General features: G+C 60.5%; 1 protein-coding gene across 1 annotated transcript in view; it reads left to right on the top strand.

Moving 5' to 3' along the window:
- Window positions 1–24,574, top strand: part of DYSF (dysferlin) — a 211,045-nt gene that overhangs the window by 114,841 nt on the left and 71,630 nt on the right. The window contains 16 exon segments of the mRNA XM_031949204.1: window positions 168–283; window positions 1,897–2,077; window positions 2,422–2,533; window positions 2,617–2,786; window positions 3,546–3,628; window positions 3,939–4,048; window positions 7,143–7,252; window positions 7,255–7,331; window positions 10,470–10,577; window positions 10,579–10,626; window positions 14,219–14,350; window positions 14,468–14,634; window positions 14,930–15,044; window positions 15,903–16,008; window positions 17,015–17,157; window positions 17,519–17,692. Coding sequence (XP_031805064.1) covers window positions 168–283; window positions 1,897–2,077; window positions 2,422–2,533; window positions 2,617–2,786; window positions 3,546–3,628; window positions 3,939–4,048; window positions 7,143–7,252; window positions 7,255–7,331; window positions 10,470–10,577; window positions 10,579–10,626; window positions 14,219–14,350; window positions 14,468–14,634; window positions 14,930–15,044; window positions 15,903–16,008; window positions 17,015–17,157; window positions 17,519–17,692 — 1,952 coding nt within the window.

Raw genomic sequence — 24,574 nt, 5'->3', positions numbered from 1 at the left:
CAAGGCCAAGGAGGGAGAATGAGCTTGGTGGCTAAGGGTCAGGGGTGGAGAGTGAGGGTGGGGGTGCTAGGTTCTCCGGACTGGCGGTGACGGGAGCCTGGCCAAAGTCAGGTGGTGGGCCGCTCTCTCCGTTTCCCCCTGACGGTTTCTCTCCTGTGGCTTCCCAGTTGACGACGGGCTGGGTTTCCTCCCCACCTTTGGACCTTGCTACGTCAACCTTTATGGCAGTCCCAGAGAATTCACTGGCTTTCCTGACCCCTATGAGGAGCTCAATCTAGGCAAGGTGAGTCTGAGGCTGCCGCCAGCTGGGAGTTATGGCATTTGAGGATGGATAAGGGGAGGAGCGGGGATCAGTTTTGGGGACTCCCGACGGGGCTATCCATTGGGGAAGAGATGAGTTAGCTCTCCAGCACACGTCCATTAGCTCCTGGCTATGATGTATTAAATAATAAGCACCTACTGTGTGCCAAGCAAAAAAGACACAAAAGAGATGCAAAAGGAGGCAAAGATGGCTTCTTCCTGGGGCCGTCACCTTGGAGACAGTGACCGCTCCCCCTCAAGGGTTCCCTGTTTTGCGCCTCGCCAGCTGAGCCATCACTGACAGTGCCATCGACGCTGCATTTCTCAAGCCTTTCATCGTAGTTTTTGAGAGTAGGAGACCCAGGCCCAACAGACCCCCTCCCATGTGTTTGCCTTTGGCTGTTCTGAGTATCCCAAATCTGGCCAGACACAGGCTTAATTAGAGAATCAGTCAGTAAGCACTATGCGCCAAGCACTGTGTCGTTATCCCACTGGGGTGGCTGGGTTGCGGACTTGCCCCTGGACTCCTCTGTCTGACCCCAGAAGCTGCTCCTGCCTAAGTCTGGCTTTCCCAGACTCCCTGAGGAACCCGACTTTGTTTCCTGGATCTCACCTGATTTTTCTTCTGACTTAAACCATAGGTGTCCCCTGCCCTCTTTTTTCTCCCTGGCCTCGGGAGACACAGATCTATCTAAGGGGCCTGCCCTGGCTCAAACTAAAGCCCCCAGACCCCAATCCTCAGAGCACCCGAGCCGATGGCCCAACTTGTCCCGTGTGTGCTGGCCACTCCTTTCCACACTCCCCTTTCCTTGCCTTCCGCCTGCTGTTCTCCTGGATGTCTTGATTGTTTTTTGCATTTTATATTTGGCCCAGCTGGGTTTTAGTCCTTCATGCTAAAAACTCCTCCTCTCGACACATTCTCCCAGCCTGTCCAGAGTGGGTGAATTGTCTGTGGGACGGCCACGAAGGCCCGGACAGGAGGGGTGTCCTCTTTTGTCCCCGGATAAATTTGGAGCCTGCACTCGGCCAATGCCCAAATCGGGAACAGCTAGCGGGGTTTCTAGGCTGCGTGTGCAAACGAGGGCTTCTGTCTGTCCCAGTGCTGAGCCCCCGAGAGGGTCCGTGTTTGGGCCCGGGGCTCCTAGACTTAAAAGTAAGATGCTCGAGAGTCGGCTCTGTGTCTTAGACCTCTGGCCAGTGACCGGGGCAGGAGCCCCTGGTCAGCCTTCGCATCAGGGAGCTCACGGGGCCACAAATATAGACGGACCTCCGCTGGTCTGACCTTTCACCTGCATGGGAGCCCACTGAGGCAAGGTCCCCCCTGCACAAGGCGGGGATCTGCTGATTCTTCCTTTGGGCCTTAACCAGACTTGGCTCTCCGCATGAACGACCACGGGGAGAAGGTGGCGGATGGGCTGGGGAATTCCCTCTCCCGGTGTCCTACCCTCACCGCCTTCGGGCCCTCAGGGGGCTCACTGCCCCCCAGAACGGGCTCTGAGGAACAGCTAAGTCCTCCCCAGGCCCAAGGCCCCCTCCCCCGCTGGCCCAGCCTCCCCTTCCCAACCAGTGTGGACAGACCCGGGTCCCTTCCCCCAGGGAGAAGGCGTGGCCTATCGGGGCCGGCTGCTGGTGTCCCTGGAGACCAAGCTGGTGGAGCACACGGAGCAGCGGGTGGACGACATTCATGGCGACGACATCCTGCGGGTGGAGGTACCAGCAGTGGGATCGGGACAAGGGGCCGCCGCCGGACCTCTCTGGGCATCGGTCTGCTCTGCCAGTTAGTGCGAGGAGGCTGCGGTCCTGGGTTCGAATCCTGGCTCGGGCCCAAAGTCCTCACCTCTCCGGGCCTGTTCTCATCTGCCAAATGGGGGGCGGGTTCTAGAGCTCTCTCTGTGCCCGTGGGGACTGGAAAGGAAAGCAGGAAGCAACCCCGGGCAGCCAGGGTTGTCCATCTCTGGGGGCCGTTTTCCCACTGGCACAGGGAACTCCCCAATGGGGGAATCCCTTCCACTGATGCACATGGGCACCTGCTGAGGCGCTCACCCCGTGGGCCTGACCCGGGCCTCGCCGTCCCGAGGCTGCCCGGCTGACATTCACCCATCACCCTCACCGTCCCTGCAGACCGGGAGCTCTCAGTGTGGGCGCGCCCCCTCCGGGGCGGGGGCGGAGCAGCCACGCCCCGGGGGGCGGGGCCCGGGGCCCCTCCCAGAGAGAGCCGCTCGCCCCTGGGAACGTCAGCTCTCGGCAGAAGGGGGGGCGCCCGGAGGCCCGGGCCCCCGCCCGCCCTCTCCGGGCCCCCGGCCCCTCCCCCGGAAGTACCTCCCGGGCGCAAGTGCCGCTGTTGCCCCCTTCTCCGGCCACCCATGCGCAGGGCCGTGGGCGGCCCATCCAGTTCGGGGTCCAGCCCGGGAACTACGGGAACAAGAAACCACCGACCTGCCTGCCGCTGGCCTCCACCACCCAGTACAGCCGCGCCGTCTTCGACGGTGAGCCCCGGGGAGGGCGGGAAGGCGGGCCCCCCTGCTCCCTGACCCCTGACCTCTGACCCGCGGTGCATGCTGGGACAGGGAGCAGCTCTTCTCTGAAGGCGCAGGGCCCTTTTACCCTTTAAGGACGTTTGCTTCACCCGCCTGCGCCACGTGCCGGGGCCGGGCCCTGGTGGCGGGACTGTCAGCACCGGGGTGTAGGTGCTGGCTCACCGCCAGGGGTCTGCCCCATGGGTGCCCCACGGGCGCCAGTTGTCGCTGTTAGCGCTGCCCCGCTGGGCGCTTGGCGGCCGCCCGGCCTCTCCCTGCTGCCCGCCCGGCCCGGGGCCCTCCTGCCCCCCCCCGCCCCTCCCCCCGCCCCCCCTGACCCCAGGGCCCGCAGCCGGGACCGGGCACGGCCGGGCAGCGCTCCCCGCGCGCTCTCCGCCAGCTGCCGTTGTTGACTCGGGCCCTCGGCCCAAACCACGGGGGACGCTGCCCGGCGCATCTGGGGCACCGGCAAGGCTGGCAGGGCCCGCGCTCCGCTCCCCCAGCCAAGGGCAACATCCCGGCCCCGCCCCTGTGCTGGCCTGGGGATCCCGGTGCGGGCCCGCCTCCGGCCCCAGCGGCCCCCGGGAGAAGGAGTCTCTCTGCTCCCTAGGGAGCCGAGGGTGTCCGCCAGGGCCGTTGGCCCCCGCTCCCCAAGGTTGGCGCGGGGCTGCCCGTCTCCGGGGGCCAGGGCCCCCTCCCCAGGCCCGTCCCCTCCCCTCTCCTCCCCAGGGTGTCACTACTACCTGCCCCTGGGGCAGCGTGGAAAACCCGTGGTGGTGCTCTCCCTCGTGCTGGGAGGGACATCAGCCACCGCGGGAACGCCGGACCAGCTGCTGGGCTCGCCCGGACCCGGCTAGTGGGCAGGCGCCCGGCCCTGGGTCCTGAGTCCGGCCCCCGGGCCCCCCCCTGGCCCGGCTCCCTGAGCCCGCCCCTGGCCCCGGCCCCGCCCGGGCCCCGCCAAGGCCCGGCTCCCTGAGCCCCGGGGCCCCTGCCGGCCCGGCCCGCCCCGAGGCCCCGCCAGGCCCGGCTCCCGGGCCCTCCGTTGGTGGGGGGCAGCCCCGCCCAGCAGGGGGGCGGGCCCGGGCCAGGGATCACTGGTTCCCCTGCCCCGGGGGCCTCTAGGAGGCCGGCCTGAACCAGGTCCACGTGGCCCTCAAGGCTCACTTCCCCGCCGAAGAGCTCGACGGCTTGGTGGCGCAGGTGATCGACAGCCTCATCTCCGGGCCCACCCGGTACTGCGGCTTTTTCTCGCCTCCCCTCCCCGAAGCCCCCTTTCCCCCCCACACCCAGGTTCCCGAAGCCCCGCCCCATGCCCCGCCCACACCCTGGTTCCCCGGCCCGCCCCCATCGCCCGGCGCTCGGGCCCTCCCTGGGGGCTCAGCCCCCGGGGGGTTGTCGGGGGCCTGGGTCGCCCAGAAGGCGGAAGCCCGGGGCGGGGCGTAAATCTGGAGCCCAGGCCCCTGAAGGCGCAGCGCGAGGCTCGGAGCCGCCCCCCCCACCCCGTTCTCCCTGCGGCCCCCCCCCCCAGGCTCGGGCTCAGAGTGCGGCCCCGGGCGGAGAGCCGGGGCCCACGGGCTCTTAGCAGGCATTTGGGGCAGGCCCGCCTCCCTGGAAATGCTAAGGCCCTCCCCTCCCCCTGAGGGCGGAACAAGGCGGGGGCTGAGGGAAGGGAGAGATGCCCCGGGGCTGGGGGCCGCACTCTGCAGGGGGGGGGGGGGGGGGGGGGGGTGTCTCTAGCTCTCTCCCCCAGGCCCGGCCGGCCTCTCCCACAGGTAAAGCGGTGCCTGGGGGCCTCGGGGTGGGGGGGCAAATGGGGGGTGGGGAAGGTTCCCCGCACAAAGCGAGGCCCCCTAGGTGCCGCCGGCCGTGTTCTCCATCCCTCCGGTCAGCAAAGACTTATGCGCAAGATGCTGTCCTTGGGAGCCTGCTGGGGTGGGGGAGCGGGGGCGTCCCGGGCAGCCCATGCCCACGTGCCAGCCGATGCCCACATGCTGCCCCATGCCATCGTGCCAGCCGATGCCCACACACTGCCCACACCCACATGCCAGCCGATGCCCACACACCACCCCATGCCATCGTGCCAGCCGATGCCCACACACTGCCCACACCCACATGCCAGCCGATGCCCACACGCTGCCCCATGCCCACATGCCAGCCATCCAGCCTTGGGGGCAGTGGAGGGTCCTGCGGCGAATGCTCTGACTCCCACACTCAGGGACCCTCCAACAAGTGCTCGTTAAGGGCTCCTTATGGGGCGAGGATGTGGGTGGGTGGGGTGCAAGGGCAAAGGGTGCCTGCCCTCAGGGATCTGCCCTTCTGGGGGAGGGGCGGGTGTTCCCTTTCTCCCTCTCGGGAAAAGCTTCCCTGATGTTTCCCTCCCTTCTCAGCTGCATTAGATCAGGGGTCCCCCAAAGGCGGGGCCTGAGATCCCCCCAGTCCTCGGTGCACTGGGAGTTCCTGCCCCACAGGAGGCGGGCCGTTCTGGGGCTCCGTCCCAGACACCCTTGGGGAGTGTTGTGCGGCGCCCGCCCCTCCTGGGCGCAGTCTCTGGCCTGGTCCCAAAGCCAGGCAGAACACTCAGGGCCGTCACCTCTGGCAGTGTCTGTGCCCCTCTTTGCCCCTCCCCCCAGGCAGATACTGAGGATCCCGGCTGTCCCCCCGCCCTCTCCCAGCTTTCCTGGAGCAGGAGGGGCCTGGGCTTTCCTTAGCCTGGGGGCCGGCTCTCGGCCTCCCTGAAAACCTCCCCTCAGGGGCCGGCCTCCCGGCCTGCCCCGGCCGCTGTCCCTCAGCTGCAGACATAAATCCCCAGCGGGGCTTCTCCTTCCAGGGGCTGCCTGGGCCCCCCCCCCCCCCCGGCCCCCTCACTGGCAGGCGGGGCCCCTGGCCGGGGGCTGCGGCTCTGGGCCCCCTGGGAAGGACCCCCGGCCCCCGCGAGGGGCCCCGCCCCAGCCCGGCTCACGGGCCTCAGAGCCAGCCCCAGCCAAGCTACGTGACCCGAACCAGGCCCCGGGCTCCGGTTTCCCCGAGCTGGAGCCGGCACTCGGCCCCCCTCCCTGCCCGCCCCCCTTTGAAATTCAATTAAAAAAAATAACAGGAAAAATTTTGGCGGCAACCCGGCTGAAAGGCAGCGTGTCTGGGGCGGCCGGGCACCTGGTGCCCTTTCAGGGGTAATTCTTCTGCATCCTTTCGGGAGCTTGGCAGGGAAATAAATCAGCGTGGAGCCGGGAGCGGGGGCCCAGACGGGCCTTCTGCTGCCTCTGCTGGGGGGGGGCAGGTGGGGGATGAGCCCCCCCCCCCAGGCTGGAGCCCCTCACCCAAAAGGGAGGCTTCGGACTTGGGGGGCTTGGGGTCCCCCCTCCCCAGGGGAGACCTCGATTCTGATGGGAACAAAGGCTTCTCCCGCTCCCCTCAAGGAGCCCCTGCCCAGTTAGGGAGAGCCTCCCCCCAGGTCTGGCGAGCTGCCCCTCCCCCACTTGGGGCGATCGGGGTTAGGGGGATCCCTGGAGGGGCCCGTGGGGAGCGGGCTTCTTGGCCCTTAACCTGCCTGGTCTCTGCCACACGTCGGGGCCTCACATTTATCCTCAAACCAGACGTAGAACTTAATGTTCAAACGTGAGCGCGACTGCAGCGCGTCCGGTCCTTGGCTCCTGGGTTCGAATCTGGCCTCAGGCACTTACTGGCTGGTGACTGTGGGCAAGTCAATAGACCACCTTTTCCCTCAGTTTCCTCATCTGTAAAATGGGGATAATAATAGTGCCTCCCCCCAGTTATTGTGAAACTCAAATGGGACAATGTTGTAAAGTGCCGAGCAGAATGCTTGGCACACAGTAGGCACTGTATCAAGGAAACATTTAGAAGCACCTACTGTGCACTGAGTGCTGGGGACACAGAGACTCACATTCTAGCTATAAGGGGCCTTCACTTCAGAGATGAGGCTGCGGTGGCTCACACCACTGGCCGTGGTAGCTTTCGAACCCAGATACCCCTGATCGAGCTCAGCCTCCCCCAAGGCCCCCCAGGGAGGCGCAGTGGGAGCCCGCGGGACTTGGGGCCGCGAGGAGGGGTCCGGCCCCCCCGGCCGAGAGTCTCCCTCTGGGTTCTGAGCCTCGGTTTCCTCATCTGTAAGTGGGAACAATTACGCCGCAGGAGCGCCTGTTCCCACGCGTTATGGAGAAAGCACTTCATGAGCTTGGGAAAAACTGCGTTTTCCTGGGCCTTCTTAAAGACCTCGTGTCGCTCCCGCGGGCCCCTCGGCCTGGGCGCCACCGGGAGGGCGAGGGAGGCCACTTCGGGCACCCACTCGCTTCTTTCTCCCTCCGCGCACAGTCAGCCTCTGGTGGACGTCAGGGAGAAGCCGGCAGCCACACACCTGGACCACTACCTGTACCGCCTGCGTACCAGCACCCTGAGCCAGCTGCCGGCCCCTGGAGCGGCCGCCCGGGGCCCCGGGGCCTGATGGCCGCCCTGGAGCAGGCCGAGGACTGGCTGCTGCGCCTGCGGGCCCTGGCCGGGAGGGCCGGGCGGGGCGAGGCCCTCTGGGGGGCCCCTCCCTTGGGCCGGGGCTCGGGTGGGGCTCGGGGGCCCCTTCCGGGGGCCCCCTGAGCTGCTCCGAGTTATTTTGGGCCCAACATTCCCCTTCAGGCCTTTGGTTTCCTCGTTCCTAACCGAGGGAACAATGGTAGCCCTGTCCCAGTTGTTGGGAGGCCGGGACGAGATAGCGCTGGCCCTGTGCCATCCCTGAGCAGTGCCAGGGGGAGGCTGCTGGCAGCTCCTTGCCAGTCTGCCCCGAAGCGCTACAGGCCCCCCCCCCCCCCGCGCACCGGGACCCCCGGAACATCCGCCCTTCCTGTCCCTACGAGTGTGACGAGGCAATGGGAGCCCCCATGCCCCCCAGAAAGGCTCGTTCTCTCTCCAGGAGCCCCCTCTGCCCCCGCAGGGCTGGCCAGTACTTAGTGACTGGTTTGGGGGGGGGGTCAGGGGATCTCGCTCGCTGATCCATGGCCCAGGGGGGAGATGACGGGTCCTAAGGAGGGGGAACCTGCTCTCCCAGGACTTAAGTAGAGCCGGAAGGTCCCAGGAAGTCCTGGGTGTCCAAGCCCCCACTGAGAGCTGTGAGGGCGTTTAGAGGGCGGGTGGCCCGAGCCCCGTTTATTTTGTGGGAGGGGAAACTGAGGCACCGAGCCCGGAGGTCTCTCCAGAGGGGTGTGGGGGGGGCAGGGAGCTCCCCGTGGAGGGAGGCTGGAGACCCCTGCAGGCAGGCCGGAGGGCCAGGCCGGGCCGGGCATGGTGGAAGCGGCTGATTTATTGCAGTCCGTGCTGGGGGAGGGAGTTGGAGCAGGGAGGGAGAGGGAAGGCTGGGGAGAAGAATTTCCGGAGCAGTTCGCTTACCCAAAGGCTGGGGGGGCTTGGAAGGCGGTAGGATTCCAAGGCCCAAGGAAGGCTTCCAGAAACATCCATCCTCCAGAGCTGGCTTTGGACTCCTTCCCTGCGAAAAGCAGCCCCGGCTGCAGCTGGTTAGTGCAGTGGTTAGACCCGGTCCTGATGGGACCAAGGTTATGGCTCCCGTCTCCGTCTGGGGCACAGAGCCAGAGACCGCCGCTCCGTGACCCCGTTCGGAGACCCCTCTCCTCGCCGAGCGCCGCCGGAGGCGTGTCTGCCTCAGTTTCCTCAAGTATGATACCTCGGGGGCGACCTTTAGGACTAAAGGAGACACTAGTTTCTAAAAAGGTGCTTAGCACAGTGACCTGACACATAGTAGGCCCTATATACAAGTGCCTAGTGCCTCTCTGCTACAGGTCATAGAACCCTCCCCAATCTTGGCACATAGTAGGCTCTCTACATAAGTGCCTAGTGCCTCTCTGCTGAGGGCTCCTTTCCTGACCTGGGGGCTTCAGAGGGCAGGGGGCCGTGGCCCCCTCCTCTCTGCTACAGGTCATAGAACCCCCTGATCTTGGCACATAGTAGGTTCTCTATGCAAGTGCCTCTCCGCTACAGGTCATAGAACCCCGCCCCCCAGCTCGACATAGGGCCTCTATGTACTTGTGCCCTCTGCTACGGTCATCCCCATCTTGGCACATAGTAGGCTCTCTATGTAAGTGCTTAGTGCCTCTCTGCTACAGGTCATAGAACCCCCTGATCTTGGCACATAGTAGGCTCTCTATGTAAGTGCTTAGTGCCTCTCTGCCACAGGTCTCCCCCTGATTTTTCATAAATTTTCCCTATCCTGGTCTAGACTCATCCTTGGAGAACAGGCACTCTGGGGATGAACCCCAACCAACCAAACCAGTGAGGGGTTTATTGGCCCATTGCTAGGTGCTGGGGGGCCCTTGCCTTGGGAGGTGTCTGGGAGGGGCATCATCGGGGCTAAGTGTGGCGGGCCTGGATTTCCGGCAGGGTCCAGAGCCCCAGGCGGACCGCGATCGAAGGCATGGAGCCCCAGCCTGTGCCACCGACTGCCCAGGATGATGTTGTCATGAGGCCAAAGGCAGGAATCGAATCCGGGTCTTCCTTGGCTCCAGAGCCAGCTCCTTCTTCGCTCCCGGGCTGCAGGTGGACCCAGAAAACCACAAATTAGCCTTCTCTTTGCTGGATTTTTAGTTACCTAGTTAACCATTGCCCAGTCCCGCTGTAGTCAAGCCGTGAGCCTGCCCCCGGGCAGTTTATCCCCCCGGCTCCTCTCCCACAGACCAGGTGGAGATAGCGTGAGAGGGAGCCATAGAGAGGGGCCCCAGGGTCCCGGGCCCTGGAGGAGGCCCCTGGGTGTAACTGGAGGAAGGAAGGGCGTCCTGGGGCTGGGGAAGAGCCTGAGCAAAGACACGGAGCTGGGAGCTGGGACGGCGCTCGTTTGCCCAGACTCTCCGGTCCAGAGCCAGCCCCAGACACGGCCCCGCCGGCCTCAGCTTCCTCATCTGTAAAATGGGCATCGGCACCTGCTTCCCAGGGCTAGTGTGGGGCCCAGGGAGACGGCGGGTGTAAAGCGCTTTGCCAGCCTTCGAGGGCCGGGCGAGATCAGCTGTCGGTAAAAATAAAGACGTACTGAGCCCCTCCCTGTGCCCGACCCGTGCGCAGGGTCCTGCTCGTGTCTCTGGGGCCCCCGGGCCCCTCAGCAGGCCCCGCCTCGGGCGGCGTCACGGAGACCGTAGAGTTAGGAGAGCTCGCACCCGAGCCTTCAGTGGCATCGATCGAATTACTGGGAGATGGGGTAATAACCCTAACCCCAAACCTCATAGGTTAAGGCAGTAATGGCACCTAATGTTTGCACAGCCCTCGGCACCTGTACCCAGCAGGCACTACATAAATGCTGGCCTTTGTCACTGTTGTTACTGGGACTCCTTTCTCCAAGACTTTTCCCGCGGCAGAGGCTGAGTCTCACCTCCCGCCACTGCCATTCCCACTTCCAGTTCTGCCTCCGGGGCCGGCGGAATAAAGGGAATCCCTCCTAGAGGAGCCCAAGACCGACCCTTGCTCGTGAGGCCCTCCCAGGCCGTTGGGGAGTGGGGCTGGAGGGTCTCGGGCAGGGGGGGCGCTGAGCTCCTGGAGCTTCCTGGAGGAGGTGGGCTTCGGCTGCCCGGGATGTTGGGGCCGGGGGAGGGAGAGGTCGGCCCCCTGCCCGGCCCCTCCCCCATCATGGCCCCCTTTCTCCTTGCCCACCAGCCCCAGAACAGCCTGCCCGACGTGGTGATCTGGATGCTGCAGGGGGACAAGCGTGTGGCCTACCACCGCCTGCCGGCCCACGAGATCCTCTTCTCCAGGGGGGGGGCCCCGGCGCTGCGGCAAGAACTGCGGGAAGCTGCAGACCATCTTTCTGAAAGTAAGTCTCCCCCCACTCCGGGATCCTCAGTGCCCCCCGAGGTACCGCGGGCTTGGGGGGCAGCACCTGGGGAGCAAGGGCAGGGAGCCCCCCAAAGCCTGCAAGCCGAGAGTGTGGGGTCCTGTGTGTTAGAATCAGGAGTCCCGGAGGTCATCCGATCCTGCCTCCCATTTTACAGAGGGATAAACCGAGGCCCAGGGAGGGAGACCTAGGTTTGTACTTGGGAGAAAGGAGCCGTCCCGCAGGGAGGCCCTCGAGGGAGGGAGGCAGGGGCAGCTTCGGAGTCTGAGCTCGGGACCTTTGGCTTCAGAGCCTTCCCTGGTCCTGTCCTGGAGGCCACGGTCAAGGGAGGGGCCGCAGCTGTCTTTGGGAGGCTCCCTGGGGGTCACAGTCGAGGGCTCCTCTCCTGACCTGGGGGCTTCAGAGGGCAGGGGGCCGTGGCCCCCTCCTCACCCTGGGGCCCTCCTGGAGACCCTGCTGAGCTGGCCCACTGTGGGGTCTGCCCTCAGAGGCTTCCCCAGGCCTCTCTGGGCCAGGCCGGGGTCTCCCCTCCTGCCTCTCCCGAGGGGCTGCCCACCCCCTCCCTGGGGCTCTCAGGCCATGGGCCTCAGCGTCTCTGGGGGTCTCTGCACCCCTTCTGCCCTCCTGGGGGGCTGCGGGGCTGCTCGGGATGGGGGGCAGGCACCTCATGGCCGGGGTCTCTGGGGCCGGCCGCAGGCTCCTTTATTTGGGGAAAACCCAGAGGATTCGGCCCCGGAGCTTGGGGTCAGGACACGGTGCTGTCTGCCATCCAGGGCTTGCGGGCTGGGGGCTCTTGGACACCTTATACTGGGCTCGTGTGGGGGCAGGGGAAGGGAGGGGGGATGGGAAAGGGGAAGAAAGAAGGGGGGAGAGGGAGGGGGCGCCCCAAGGGCCGAGCTGGGGGGGACATCAGGGGCCATTGGGTTTGCCTTCTCCCCCATGGAAGAGGAGAGCAGCTTCTGCAGAGGAGCAAGGGCTGCCTCTGGCCAGCAGCCAGGAAGGGAGTGACCGGCCGGGGCATCTTGGGACACTGAGGTCGGTGCTGCCTCTAGAGCTCACCACCGCCTCCAGAGGGCAGGGCAGGGGCCAATCAGAGAAGACTTCCCGGAGGAAGAGGCACATCCCGGAGGAGGAAGAGCGTCCCCTTTGGCACCGAGGCCCTGAGTTCAAATCCTTCCTTTTTGCTTGACCCGGACCGAACCCTTCCTGGGCCTCCGTCTCCTCCCTGGTAGAAGGGGCAGAAAGGCCGGGCTCCGGGTTCTCGGGCCCCCTCGGGCCGACACTTTGGGGAAAGGGGCTCGTGACGCGGGTTCTGATGGCAGGGACTCAGGCCCCCCCGCCCAGACCCCACAGCGTCAGGGAAACCTAAGCCGAAAATTTACCCTGGCTCCGAGTGTGAGAAAAAAAATAGAAAATTGTTCCTTCGAGTCTTCCCCGCTCGGCTCCTGCGTCCTCCAGCGTCCTGAGTAAACGGGGGAAAAATGTTGGCCGGGAGCAGAGACCAGAAAAACATTGGGTTTCTCCACTTGAGCCGAGGTCGGAAAAAGTGATCCGCAGCCCGGGAGCAGCGGCCGAGGAGCCGTCTCTGCCCGCGGCTATTCTGGGAGCGGGCGGGGCCGGGGGGTCGGCGGTGGGTGGGAGCCCCAGCTGGCTCTGGGGGGGGCACTGAGTGATGAGTGAGAGCATGAGTGATGGGGGATATTTCCATAGTCGGAGGCCTGTGGCGTGTGGGGGGGCAGCGTCTGGGGCCAGCGGCCTCCTCCTGCCCCGGAGGGGGGGCAAGCGCTGCTCAGGCCGATGGGGGCGGCGGGGGGGGGGCAAACACGAAGAGCCCCCCAGGGAACTGGGAGGGGCGGCTCCGTCACCCACTAGCCGCCCGTGTCCGTCCCGGCCTCCCATGGGACCCTCGGGGAGACTTTCCATGATGGTGCTGTGAGCTCTCTGCACGTGGTCGGGCTCCGAGATGTGCGGGAGCCAGACGGCCGGCCCAGGCTACGGGGTCCCGGGGGCCCTTTGGTCCTGCCAGAAATGAGTGAGGAACTGTATGAAGCGCCTACTGTGCGCTGTGCCAAATGCGGGGATAGAGATGAGAGCGCCCGCCCTCAAGGAGCTTCCACTCCAAGGGAGGGGAGCGGGGAGCGGGGGCTCTGGTCCCAAAGGTGCCAGGCTGGTGAGGCCCTGGGGAAGCAGGAAGTACGTCCTGCACCTAACGCAGTGAGCAAACACATCCTAAACTGCAAATCAGGGAATAAATGAATAAGTGAATAGATACTAAACTGCAAAGCCCAGGAAGAGAAGTTTGTTTACTTCCCTGTCTTTAGCTTCCCTCAGACTGTGAACTTCCCATCTTTGTATCTCCAGTGCTTTGCTGAGTAACCTTGCATACAGTAAGCACTTAATAAATGTTTATTGATTTGACATCTTGGAGCCCTCCTCCTCCTCTCCCCCCCCCCCCCCCCAGCTCAGCACTTGTCAGCCTGCCCAGTGCAAAGTAGATGCTTAATAGCTATTTATTGACTTTCAGCAGAAGGAAGCTCCGTGAGGGCATTTACTAGCTAGATGCCAGCTGTGCTCGTCTGGGCGAATCACTCACCTTCCGTCTGCCTCAGTTTCTTCCTCTGTAAAATGGGGATGATATTGATAACTCCCTCCCAGAGTTTTTTGGGAAGATCAAACGAGATAACAAATGTAAAATACCTGGCGAACATTAAAGCACGGCCTTCTTATTATTATAATTAATCTTTGTTGTTCGGTTGTTTTCCGTCACGTCCCCATGATCCCACTGGGGTTTTTGCAGTTCGCCGTGTGCTTCTTCAGCCGATTTGTATAGATGGGGAAACTGAGGCTCAGGGCTGAGTGACCTGCCCGGGGTCACGGAGCTGGCGAGTGCCGGGGCTGGATTTGCCCCACAAAGCCGTCCCCCGTCCGGTTCTGTGCTCTGTATGGAAGCACGGCCGGCCGGTGAAACGTGGGCCTGCGGCCGTTGTCGGCCCCCGGGAAGCGGGGCCAGCCCTGTTTGTCCTGAAGGGCCGCCCTGGGAGCGGGGGAGGAGGGCCAGCTGGGGCCGGAGGAGGGAGATTTCCTGGCCTTGACCGCTGCCCCCCTCCCTGTTGCCTGGGAGCTTCAGTGACTCGCCCCTGGTCTCTGAGGCAGCCGGAAGCCAGGGCCGGGTTCTGTCCCAGTGAGCCTTCGGCCGAGCCCGGTTCTGTTACTCAGAATGGCTAACGAGGGGCTGGGGGGGGGGGCAGACATGGAGCTCTGGGCCTGCAGCTGAATCAGGGGTATTTCCTCTCTGCGGGTCCTCTGTCCTCCAAGTGGAGAGCGAGCTCCCCTGGCAGGGCTTGTCCCCCTTTGGGCCTGGGCAGGAGGGAGCCGCTCGATAAGGGGCGGCCAGTGGTCTCTGAGGGCATGCGGTGCCATGGCGGCTGCTCCGGGGCACGGGCTCCGGGGAGCTGCGAGCTTGCAGAGGGCACAGAGACCGAGGGGTCCCGGCATCCATCCTGGGGGGCTCTGGCTGGGCCAGGGCCGGATACAGGAGCTCTGGTTTTCTCTCCTTCCGCTTCATGTCCAGTACCCGATGGAGGGTGTGAAGGGCTCCAAGATGCCGGCCCAGATCCGCGTCCAGCTCTGGCTGGGTCTCTCGGTGGATGAGAAGGAGCTAAACAAGTTCGCTGAGGGGAAGCTCTCTGTCTTTGCCGAAACCGTGAGTAGCCCCCCAGGCTCTTCCTCCTTTCCCTCTCCTCCTGGCGGGCAGGGGCCCAGGCCTGGTGGCTCCTCCGCCCCCCCTGGGCTCACACACTTTCTTTCTTTCCCCGTCCAGTATGAGAACCAGACCAAGCTGGCCTTGATGGGCACCTGGGGGACCATGGGACTCACCTACCCCAAGTTCTCCGATGTCACCAGCAAGATCAAGCTGCCCAAAGACAGCTTCCGGCCCTCGGCGGGCTGGGACTGGGCTGGGGACTGGTTCGTGAGCCCCGAGAAAACGTGAGTCTGGGCTGGGGGGCTGGGGCGGCCAGGGGAGCTGGGCAGGGGCCCTTTCCATACTTCTCCCTTCCCTGCGTGTGGGTGTGTCTGTCTCTGTCTGTCTCTGTGTCTCTCTCCCCCCATGTGTCTCTGTCTCTGTTTCTCTCATTGCCTCCCTCTCTGTTAGGTGCCGAACCCTGGCACCCCTAGTGACCCACGTGCAGGCTCCGGGGTGGGAGGAGGCAGAGCTTGTCCCCCACAAGCAGCTCTTTGGGGAGGCTCTGACCGCCTTCTGAGCAGCCCTTTCTTGGCCCAGGCTGCTGCACGATGCGGACGCCGGCCACCTGAGCTTTGTGGAGGAGGTGTTTGAGAACCAAACCCGCCTGCCCGGAGGCCAGTGGATCTACATGAGCGACAACTACACAGATGTGGTGAGCGGGGGTCCTGCGTAGGGGGCGGGGAAGGTTGGGCAGTGGTTACGGAGGATGGTCTGGGCACAGACTCCTGCAGCTCTCTGGGGGCTAGGCTCGGTGGCCTTGGGTAGGTCTCAAGCTATTGCTTAACTCTGTCTCCATCTTTTCCTCTTTTTCTGTTTCTCTTTCCCCCATCTCTTCCTTCTCTTTATCTTCCTTTTCTCTTTTCCCCATCTCGTTCTTCTTTTTTCTTCCTTTTCTATCTCTTTTCCTGATCTCTTTTTTCTCTCTTTTTCTTCCTTTTCTATCTTTTTTCTCCCTTTTTGTTCCTTTTCTATCTCTTTTCCCCATCTTTTTCTTCTGTCTTTTTTCTTCTTTTTCTCTTTTCCTAATCTTTTTTTCTCCCTTTTTCTTCCTTTTTTCTTTTCCCCGTCTCTTTCTTTTCTGTCTTTTTCTTCCTTCTCTCTCTTTCCCCCATCTCTTTCTTCTCTGTTTTTTTCTTTCTTTTCTATCTCTTTTCCTCATCTCTTTTTTCTCTCTTTTTCTTCCTTTTCTATCTCTTTTTCCTATCTCTTTCTTCTCTCTTTTTCTTCTTTCTTGTCACTTGCCCCATTTTTCTCCCTGTCTCTCCCTTTCTCTCTCTTCCCTGTTCTTCTTTCTCTCTTTCCTCTATCTTTGTCCCACTCACTTCCCTCTTTCTTTTCATTTTCCTCTCCTCCCTTCTCTGTCACTCCCTCCTTCTCTCTCTCCCTCCCTTCCCCCTCCTCCTCCTCCTCTTCTCTCTCTCTGTTTCTCTCTCTCTCTCTCTCTCTCTCTCTCTGTTTCTCTCCCTCCCTCTCTCCTCCCCCTCTCTCTGTCTGTCTCTTTCTGTTTCAGAATGGAGAGAAGGTGCTTCCCAAGGACGATATCGTCTGCCCCGTGGGGTGGAAGTGGGAAGATGAAGAATGGTCTACGGATCTCAACCGAGCTGTTGATGAACTAGGTAGGAAGGCCTGGTGGTTAGGTGCGAGGGGGCGCAGGGGGTCTCACTGCCTGGAGGGGGGGTCCCCTCCGGCTGCAGGGGACTGTCCTGTCCGGACTGAGCTCTTAGCTTCACTTGGTGGGAAAAGCATCACTGACTTTGGGGGGCGAGCAGCGCAGTCTCTTTGGCTTGGATGAGGTGCCGGCGAAGATGCTGAATCCAGGGCAATCCTCTGGAAATACATTCCACTCAAGCAAGCATTTATCAAGTGCCTGCTGTATGCCTGGGAGCTGGGGATGCAGCCACAAGAATCCCTGCCCTCTGGGAATTTCCATTCTAGCCGGCATTCTGAAAGCAACTGAGCGGGGCCTGGCTTAAATGGGCCACCCAGGAACCTGCAAAAAAGGCCTGTAACCAGGCCTAGGCTGCCATAGGCATAGGGAGGGAATCTGGAGCCACAGGACCCGGGTTCAAATCCCACCTACGCCGTGCACATAACCTTGGGCGCGAGAGTGAATTGATCCACATTTTTTAAGCTCACTCTGTTTGCTGGGCCCTGGGGAGACCTAGAGAAAAACAGAGCAATTTCTGCCTGTGACGAGCTTGCGTCCGATCAGGAAAAACAACGCGTGCCTCCTGTGGTGAATGCAGACTCCTCCGAGCCTCCTCAGGGTTCCTCTTCTGCAAAAAGTGCTGGGCTCGATGCCTCCCAAGGGCCGTCCCAGTTCTAAGGCTACAATCTCATGACTTCCTAAGCTCCTTTTCAGCTTGAAAACTAGGGTCCTAAGACCAATCACCAACATTTATTAAGTGCCCACTGTATGCCGAGCACCAGGCCAAGCTATAATCCCCTCTCCCTCATCTAGAACTGCGCGTCCCGACCCCAGGAGACCGGTCAGGGGGCCGGGGGCCAAACCCCCTTCTCTTCCCTGGGAAAGGACCCCCGGTGGCCCTCTGCTCACGCTCTGGGAGAGTGGGGGGCGCTGCTGTGGGAAATGACAAGGGACCCGGGGCTGGTCTCTCGCAGGCTGGGAGTACGGCCTCACCATCCCGCCCGAGCGGAAGCCCAAGCACTGGGTTCCGGCCGAGAAGATGTATCACACCAGCCGACGGCGCCGCTGGGTCCGCCTGCGAAGGAGGGACCTCAGCCAGATGGAGGCACTGATAAAGGTGAGTCCTGGGGAGGGGCCAGTGGGGGGAAAGCGGGGGGGGGGGGTTCGGGAGCTCCGGCCGGAGGGGATCTGGCCCCGTGGCCGTGGGGGGCTTTTGTCTGATGCCTCAGGGACGCCCTCTCGGTCCGTAACGCTAGCCCTGGTCTAACCGCTGGTCAGGGTCAGCTGAACAACAGGTTGGGGAGGGCAGGTCCGGGTCAGAACACCTGAGCAGGGCCCTTCCAGGCAGGGCCTCTCCAGACTGAGCCCCTTCCTCAAGGGGGGCACGAAGGGAAGGGGACGCCCAGACTGATGGCGCCGCGTCGTTCCCATCTCCCAGATGCTTTACTTCTTCCCCTGCTCTCCCCCTGTCCCTGCAGCACCGGAAGGCAGAGTCCGAGGGGGAGGGATGGGAATACGCGTCTCTCTTTGGCTGGAAGTTCCACATGGAGTACCGGAAGACGGACGCCTTCCGCCGTCGCCGATGGCGCCGCCGCATGGAGCCTCTGGAGAGGACGGGCGCGGCGGCCGTCTTTGCCCTGGAAGGGGCTCTGGTGAGTGGGCAGTGCCTGGGGGGAGGGGATCTATGGGCGGAGGGCGGCTCCCAGCTGGGGGAGGGGACCGTGGACCATCCTCGCGTGGGCGCTCAGAGAAGGTCCAAATGTATATATAATCATAACACACACACACACACATGCGCGTTTTATATATATATGTGTGTGTGTGTATACATAGGTATGTTTAGTCATTTAGTCACTTCAGTTGTATTCAGCTCTTCGTGTCCACGTTTGGGTTTTCTTGACAGATACTGGAGGGGTGGCCGTTTCCTTTTCCAGTTCATTTTACAGATGAGGAAACTGAGGCAGACAGGGCCACAGCTAGGGAGTATCTGAGGCTGGATTTGAACTCAGGAAGAGGAGAGTTCTTGGCTTCAGGCTCAGGGCCGAGATGGGAATGACATTATTCTTTATTATTAACAACATTCACTTGGGCAAACCAACAAGCCCATGGGGTGACTTGCATAATTATTTTCACTGTTTTATAAATGCGGAAACTGAGCATCACATTAAGTGACTTGCCCCTGCTCTGACATCCCCTGTTCTAAGCCCCCTCCCAGCTCCGACATCCCCTGTTCTAAGCCCCCTCCCAGCTCCGACATCCCCTGTTCTAAGCCCCCTCCCAGCTCTGACATCCCCTGTTCTAAGCCCCCTCCCAGCTCCGACATCCCCTGTTCTAGCCCCCTCCCTAAGCCCCCTCCCAGCTCTGAGTTGTCCATATTTGTTATCTAGAGTTAGTAGGGTTCCCCCCGGCCCGCCCCCGGCCCCATCTCTTGCTTAAAAGCTGATCCTGGCCCTCACATGATGCTGAGACCGAGTAAAACTGGCGGACGAAAGGCAGGCCCCTTGCAGTCCTTAGTCTGGACCTGCTCAGCCATGAAAGTCGGAAGTGGACAGAGAGAGTGTGACCAGGTTAAAACTGCAGCGTTTTCTGGGCAAGCGTCAGTTAACCCCACTTCCTGTTCTCACTCCCACCCCAGTTCTCCAAGTTTGCTGGAAAATTAAGTTTGATTAGAAAACTCTTTGCCCAATGTCTAGAATCTGCCTAATGTACACAAAGAGCAGCTAATACAGCAGAATTTGAAACACACACACACACAGACACTGACACAATTATTTTTGCATTGGCCCTAAAAAAGGCTTATTAAACAAATGTTCTTCAACGAGCTCATATTTGCAGACATTCACCCCTCAGTCCATTAGTCAATAAACATTTATTAAACACCTAATGTGTGCCAGGTCTTGCTCTAAGGGCCGGAGGATACAAGAAAGGCCAGGGTTCCCTTCTTCAAGGAGCTCACGGTCAATTGAAACAAAAAAAGCTACATTTCTGTGCCACCTGAAGGTTTCCAAAGCAGGTGCATATGCTGCCTCACCACAAGCCTGTAAAAACAGGTGCTATCCCAATTTTGCTGATCAGGAAACGTCCACCCATAGAGGTTAGATGGTAATCTGGGAGGCCTAAGAGGCCTTTTGTAGTTCAACCTCCTTCATTTGTATTTGGGGGAACTGAGGTCCAGGGAGAGCCAGTGATTCATCAACATCACCAAGGAAACCAGTGGCAGGAGGTCTATGTAGGGAAGTCTGGATGGTATTGGGCTGACAGGCCAGTTTGTCTGGGACAGGAAGAGGTGAAGAGTTAGTGGTATGGAGCAAATCTGGACATTAGATCTGAGTTAGACTAGGGAGATCCTTCGAGAAATCTGGACATTAGATCTGAGTTAGACTAGGGAGAAACTTGGAGAAATCTGGACATTAGATCTGAGTTAGACTAGGGAGATCCTTTGAGAAATCTGGACATTAGATATCTCAGTTAGACTAGGGAGATCCTTTAATGCCCAGCTGAGGAGTTTGTGGCCATGTTGTCCTTTAGTCATTTTGGTCATGTTAGATTCTTTGTGTCCCCATTGGGGGTTTTCTCAGCAGATATTGGAGGGTTTGGCTATTTCTTTCTCCAGCTCATTTTATAGATGAGGAAACTGAGGTAAACAGGGTTAAGTGACTTGGCCAGGGTCATACAACTCAGAAGTCTCTGAGGTTGAATTTGAGCGTGGATCTTCTTGACCCCAGGTTCAGTACTTGAGGGTAGCTGGAGGGGACAGGCAATGTAGACTGGGAGTAGGGAGAACTGCGCAATCTACTGGAAACATTTGGGTGAAATATGGTGGCGTGTAGGAGCAGGGGCTTCTCTGTTCTCGATGGCCCTCCCTCCCTCCCTCCTCACTTAGCGCGTGAGGTTGGGCCCTTCTCAGACCCCCCACTCACAGAGGGGCAGGTGTGTCCAGCCTGTATATGGGGGCCAGAGTGCGGGGGCCCATTCCCTTTGTCCGGAGTTGCAGTCCCGGTTCCCCTCTGCTGTGTCTCATCCCTGTGTTGTCCCCCATGACTGCCACCCCCGCTGTCCCTGGGCTCCTGGGTCCCTCGGGCAGACCCCGGACCATGGGGGCCCAGACCGATGGCCTCCCAGTGCTCCCGGCCCTTTGTGTCTGGTTCCCTTTTCCCTTCCCGGCACGTAGTCCTCTCCCTGGTGCTGGAGCAGAGCTCCGGGGCCTGGCTCTTCCTGTCCCCCTGTGAAGACAGCTCCTTGGAAGGCAGACCCTGTCTGGTAATTAGCACATGCAGCCCGGGCCCTCTCCCTCCTCCCATCCCCACCCTCCTGGCTCCTTTCACAGAGCAGGAGGCCTTGGCTGCCAGCCTCGGGCCAACGGGAACGGTCTGCAGACTCCATCCCGAGCATTATTTTATTTGAGTATTATTCTTTTTCCAGCTAATATCCTGGCGTTCCCAAAGACACCGGGTTTCATAATCTTCCTGGCGTTCCCAAAGAACCTGGGAGTGGAGCACAAAGCCACTATTATAGCAAATTGCCTCCTCCCACCCCACACCCGTCCTCTACCTCCCGCTCCCACCCGGCCGCCCCTCTGCCTGACATTCAGGGCTCCCTGGGAAAGTCAAAGCAAGTGACTGCATTGGATGAGCTCACGGAATTAGACCGTCTCCCTTGGCACAGGCCGGCTCCCATGCCCTTCGATTTTTCCAGAGTCCATCCTCGCTTCTTGGCCCATTTGTCTTGGGAGGGACAGCTCAGAATAGCTTTTTCACTCAGGGCTTGGGCAGGGAGGAGAGGGGAGCTGGTGGGGGGGGGGAACCTGTGTTCCCAGGAGCTGTTACAGCGAAGCCCGAGCCAGAGCCCCCGGCCACACCCCTGCCCTTCTGCTGGGCCTTCTGCCCACCGAGGAACACAGTCCTGCTGGGTGGAACGGGCCTCAAAGGAGCCAATTCAGAAAGTCAGGGGCTAAAATCCCTCAGTGGGGAAAACAGGCTCTTCCTCCCCACCCTCAGTCATCCCCAAGAAACTCTGGAGTAGAAATCAGAGCCATCTTAGCTCAACTAGGGCTTAAGGAGACTGGGGCCGTGGAGGCCAAACCTCTCATTCTACAAGGGAAGTGACCTGTCCAGGGTCAGCTGGCTTGGGAGGGGCCCTCACAGGAGGAAGGCAGCCTGCTCTGCCTAGGGAAGCTGTGGGCCTTGGCTCTGGGGTGGCCTTGGTCTGAGATCACTAGTAATTACTAATAATTCTAGTATGTGTTTGGGGGCCCAAGTAGTGGTGGGAAATGCGGTAGTTAGCCTTAGAAAGTCTGGCCCATGGGGGAGCCAGCCTCAGTCTGCTCTGCTTCCTTGTCTCTCCCCATATCTCCCTGCCAACGTGACAGCCTCCCAGTGGCCAGTTTGTGCCCCCTCCCCAAATCCTGCTGACGCGAGGCTGGGTAGGGCAACTGGTGGCTTTGGCTTCAGCTCTCTCATAGGGCCCAAACCAGCCTCGTGAGACTCTTTCTTGCTTCTTTTACAAGGATGCTTCTGCTCGTTTCTGGGCTTAAGGTACAAGCAGAATCATAATTATGTGGGGGCTATGAGGAGGCGGAAAACGGGGGCTGAGTCTAGCTCCCAGCTCCTCCGGCCCTCAAAGCTCCTCTTCTTCTGGGGAGGCTGCACCGACCTGGCCAGGAAACAGAGGCCCCAGGCTCAGCTGGCGGCAAGGAGAACAAAGGAAATTAAAGGGGAGGCTGCTCTGGGCCGGGGCGGGGATTGCAGGCCTTGAGAAACTCCCCCTCCCCACTTAATCAGAGCTAAACTGGAGGGGGGTGATGGGGTCTCAAAGTACCTGCTAACATCCCCAAGGTAGGCCTAGGCTCAGGGCCAGAGTCTGGAGACTGACTCAGTGATGGTGTAGCCCTGGGTAAGGGGTATGTGCACACATGTGTGGGTGCTTGTGCGTGTGTGTGTGTGTGTGTGTGTGTGTGTGTGTGTGTGTACACGTGCCCCTGCAATCCCAGAAGGGTTTACGTGAAATGTGCGTGCACATTTGGGGCACTAGGTATGTGTGTGCATGAAATGTGTGTATCAAGGAATTTTTGTAGGTACACAAAATTCCTAAGTGTGACTGTAGCTATTTGTGACAGTTACATGTACATATATATATATATATATATATATACGAATTTTATTTTATTCATTTATTTTTTGGGGTGACTGCTTATGAACCCTGGGCCTTGGTTTCCCTTCAGGAAAAAAGGAGGGGGTTGGGCTAGGTGGCCTGTGAGGTCATGCAAAGCATATTTTATAAATATATATTATTAATATATTTATATGTATTATATATATTTATGGATATTTATAGATATAATATATCTATTAGCCATATTACAAAAAAGCGAACCAATCCGCTTGGTCCTGTATTCAGGCTTGCTCTCAGGATGTCATTTTCCATCATAAGCCCTTCAGCACTGTCTTGGCTCCTTGGCAGCCGATCTCACACAGTATTGCTGTTGCTGTGCACCCGGTTCTGCTTCTGCTCATTTTGCATCAGTTGATGAAAGTCTTCCCAAGTTTTTCTGAAAGCATCGTGTTTGTTAGTTCCTAGTCCATCAGAATCATACACTGGAACTTGTTCGGCCACTCCCCGGCGGAGGGGCATCCCGCTGATTTTCCAGTTCTTTGTCACCACAAAAAAAAGCCGCTATAGATGTTTGTGCATAAATAGGTCCTTTCCCCTTTCCTTGATCTCTTTGGGAACCATAGTATAGGTCTTGATGCACAGTTTGAGGGCCCTTTGGGCATAGTTCCAAACCGCTCTCCAGAATGATTGGATCAGTTCACAACTCCACCAACAATGCACGAGTGTCCCATTTCCCCCACATTCCCTCCAGCATCTGTCATTCTTTTCTTTTCTGCCATTTTAGCCAATCTGATAAATGTAAGGTGGTCCCCAGAGTAGTTTTAATTTTCATTTCTCTAATCAGTAGTGATTTAGAGCATTTTTCACATCCTCATCGATAGCTTTGATTTCTTCTTCTGAAAAGTCCCTGTTCACCTCCTTTGCCCACCCTCACTTTTCCATGGCTGGCTCTCTGCTCTTGGCTCTCTCCTTCCAGAGCCTCAGCTCCGCCCGGCAGCCTGTGCTCACAGGTGGGCGAGAGGGCTGGGCTGTGGGCGAGGGCTCCAGCCCCCTCCCCGGCTTCTGGGAACCTCCCTGGGCTGCTGAGAAGGGCCTCCCTTCCAAATCGGGCTCCCCAGTCTATCCTCGCTCCCGGGAACGATCTTGCCCTTCTGGAAACCCTGAATACACACGGCTCTCTCGTGCTGGATCTTTAATGGTGTCTTTTCTTTTTCTTCTTCCTCCATCGCACACAATTAGTGGGAAGGGAGAGGGGCTCCGTGGCTCCCAGAGGACGGAGGGCCGTGTCTCTCCCGTCAGACAGGACGGAAGCCCATCCCCTCCCTCCCTGTCCGTCTTCTGCCCGTCCCTTTCCCAGGTATCTCTGTGTTTTTTAACGGGAACCCAGGGTAAGGCGGCAGAGGGCGGGCAGCTGGGCAGGGGCATACACATGTGGACATGTCATCCACTGTAATCATGGTGAACGTGGGTATAGAGCTTACCTGTGCCAGCCCTGGGCCAGCTGCTTCCCAGGCATGATCTTGTCTGAGCTACACAACACCCTGGGAGATACTATCGTCCCTGAGGAAACCGAGGCGAATGGACACCAAGTGTGTCTCACACACACTCACACATACACACACACACTCACACTCACACATTCATAGGTGCACACACAGCAGCCACCCAAACCACCCTACGGGATGGGGGCCCTCTCTCTCCCTGTGACCCCTGCCTTCTGCCCCCCCCACCCTCTGCCCCGGCCCCCCTTGGGCTGGGGCTCCACGTTCCATTCCCCCGCCCTCCCCAAACCCTTCTCTCCCTCTCTACCCCAGGCTCATCGGGAGGAAAGCCTGTGGTTGTGGCCAGGGTTGGGCCGGGGTGGGGGATAGTGGCCGGAGGCCTCAGCCCAGAGCTAACAGGGCTCTGAGGCAGCCCCCTCTGGGTCGGTGCCTGGGGACTAGAGCTCTTTGCTCTTTCTCTTTTTTATGAAAATGAAAACCAGAAAGAACGTCTCCCCTGGGAAAGTGACTCCCCAAAGGAGACCCCTGAAGGGCCACCGCCTCAGGGCAGGGGGGAGCCGGGACCCCAGGCTCTTCCTCCTTCCCTCAGGGCCACAGAGGCTCCCAGGAGGATGGGACTGCTGAGGTCGTCCGGGCTCAGGAAGATGGGCCGGCTTTGGGAGGAAGGACGGAGCCAGCCCGAGTGGGAGCCGGGCCGAGAGAGGCGGGGAGGCTGAGGACATGAGCCCCCCGAAGAAGCAGGGCTAGGGCGTCCAGAGACAAACTGGGGGGCTTGTTCCTCTCAACAGGGCCTGGGGGGGCTGCAGCTGGCCAGACGGATCCAAGGGAATGGGGGAGGGGGGAACGCTTGCACCCCTCCAGAGATCGCTCCCCCTCCAGGACCATCCCCATGTCCCCCCTTGCCATGAAGGGGACTCCTGG

Source organism: Sarcophilus harrisii, chromosome 2 (genome assembly GCF_902635505.1).
Source record: "Sarcophilus harrisii chromosome 2, mSarHar1.11, whole genome shotgun sequence".
NCBI classification, from domain to species: domain Eukaryota; kingdom Metazoa; phylum Chordata; class Mammalia; order Dasyuromorphia; family Dasyuridae; genus Sarcophilus; species Sarcophilus harrisii.
This window is presented reverse-complemented; position numbering and strand designations above follow the sequence as displayed.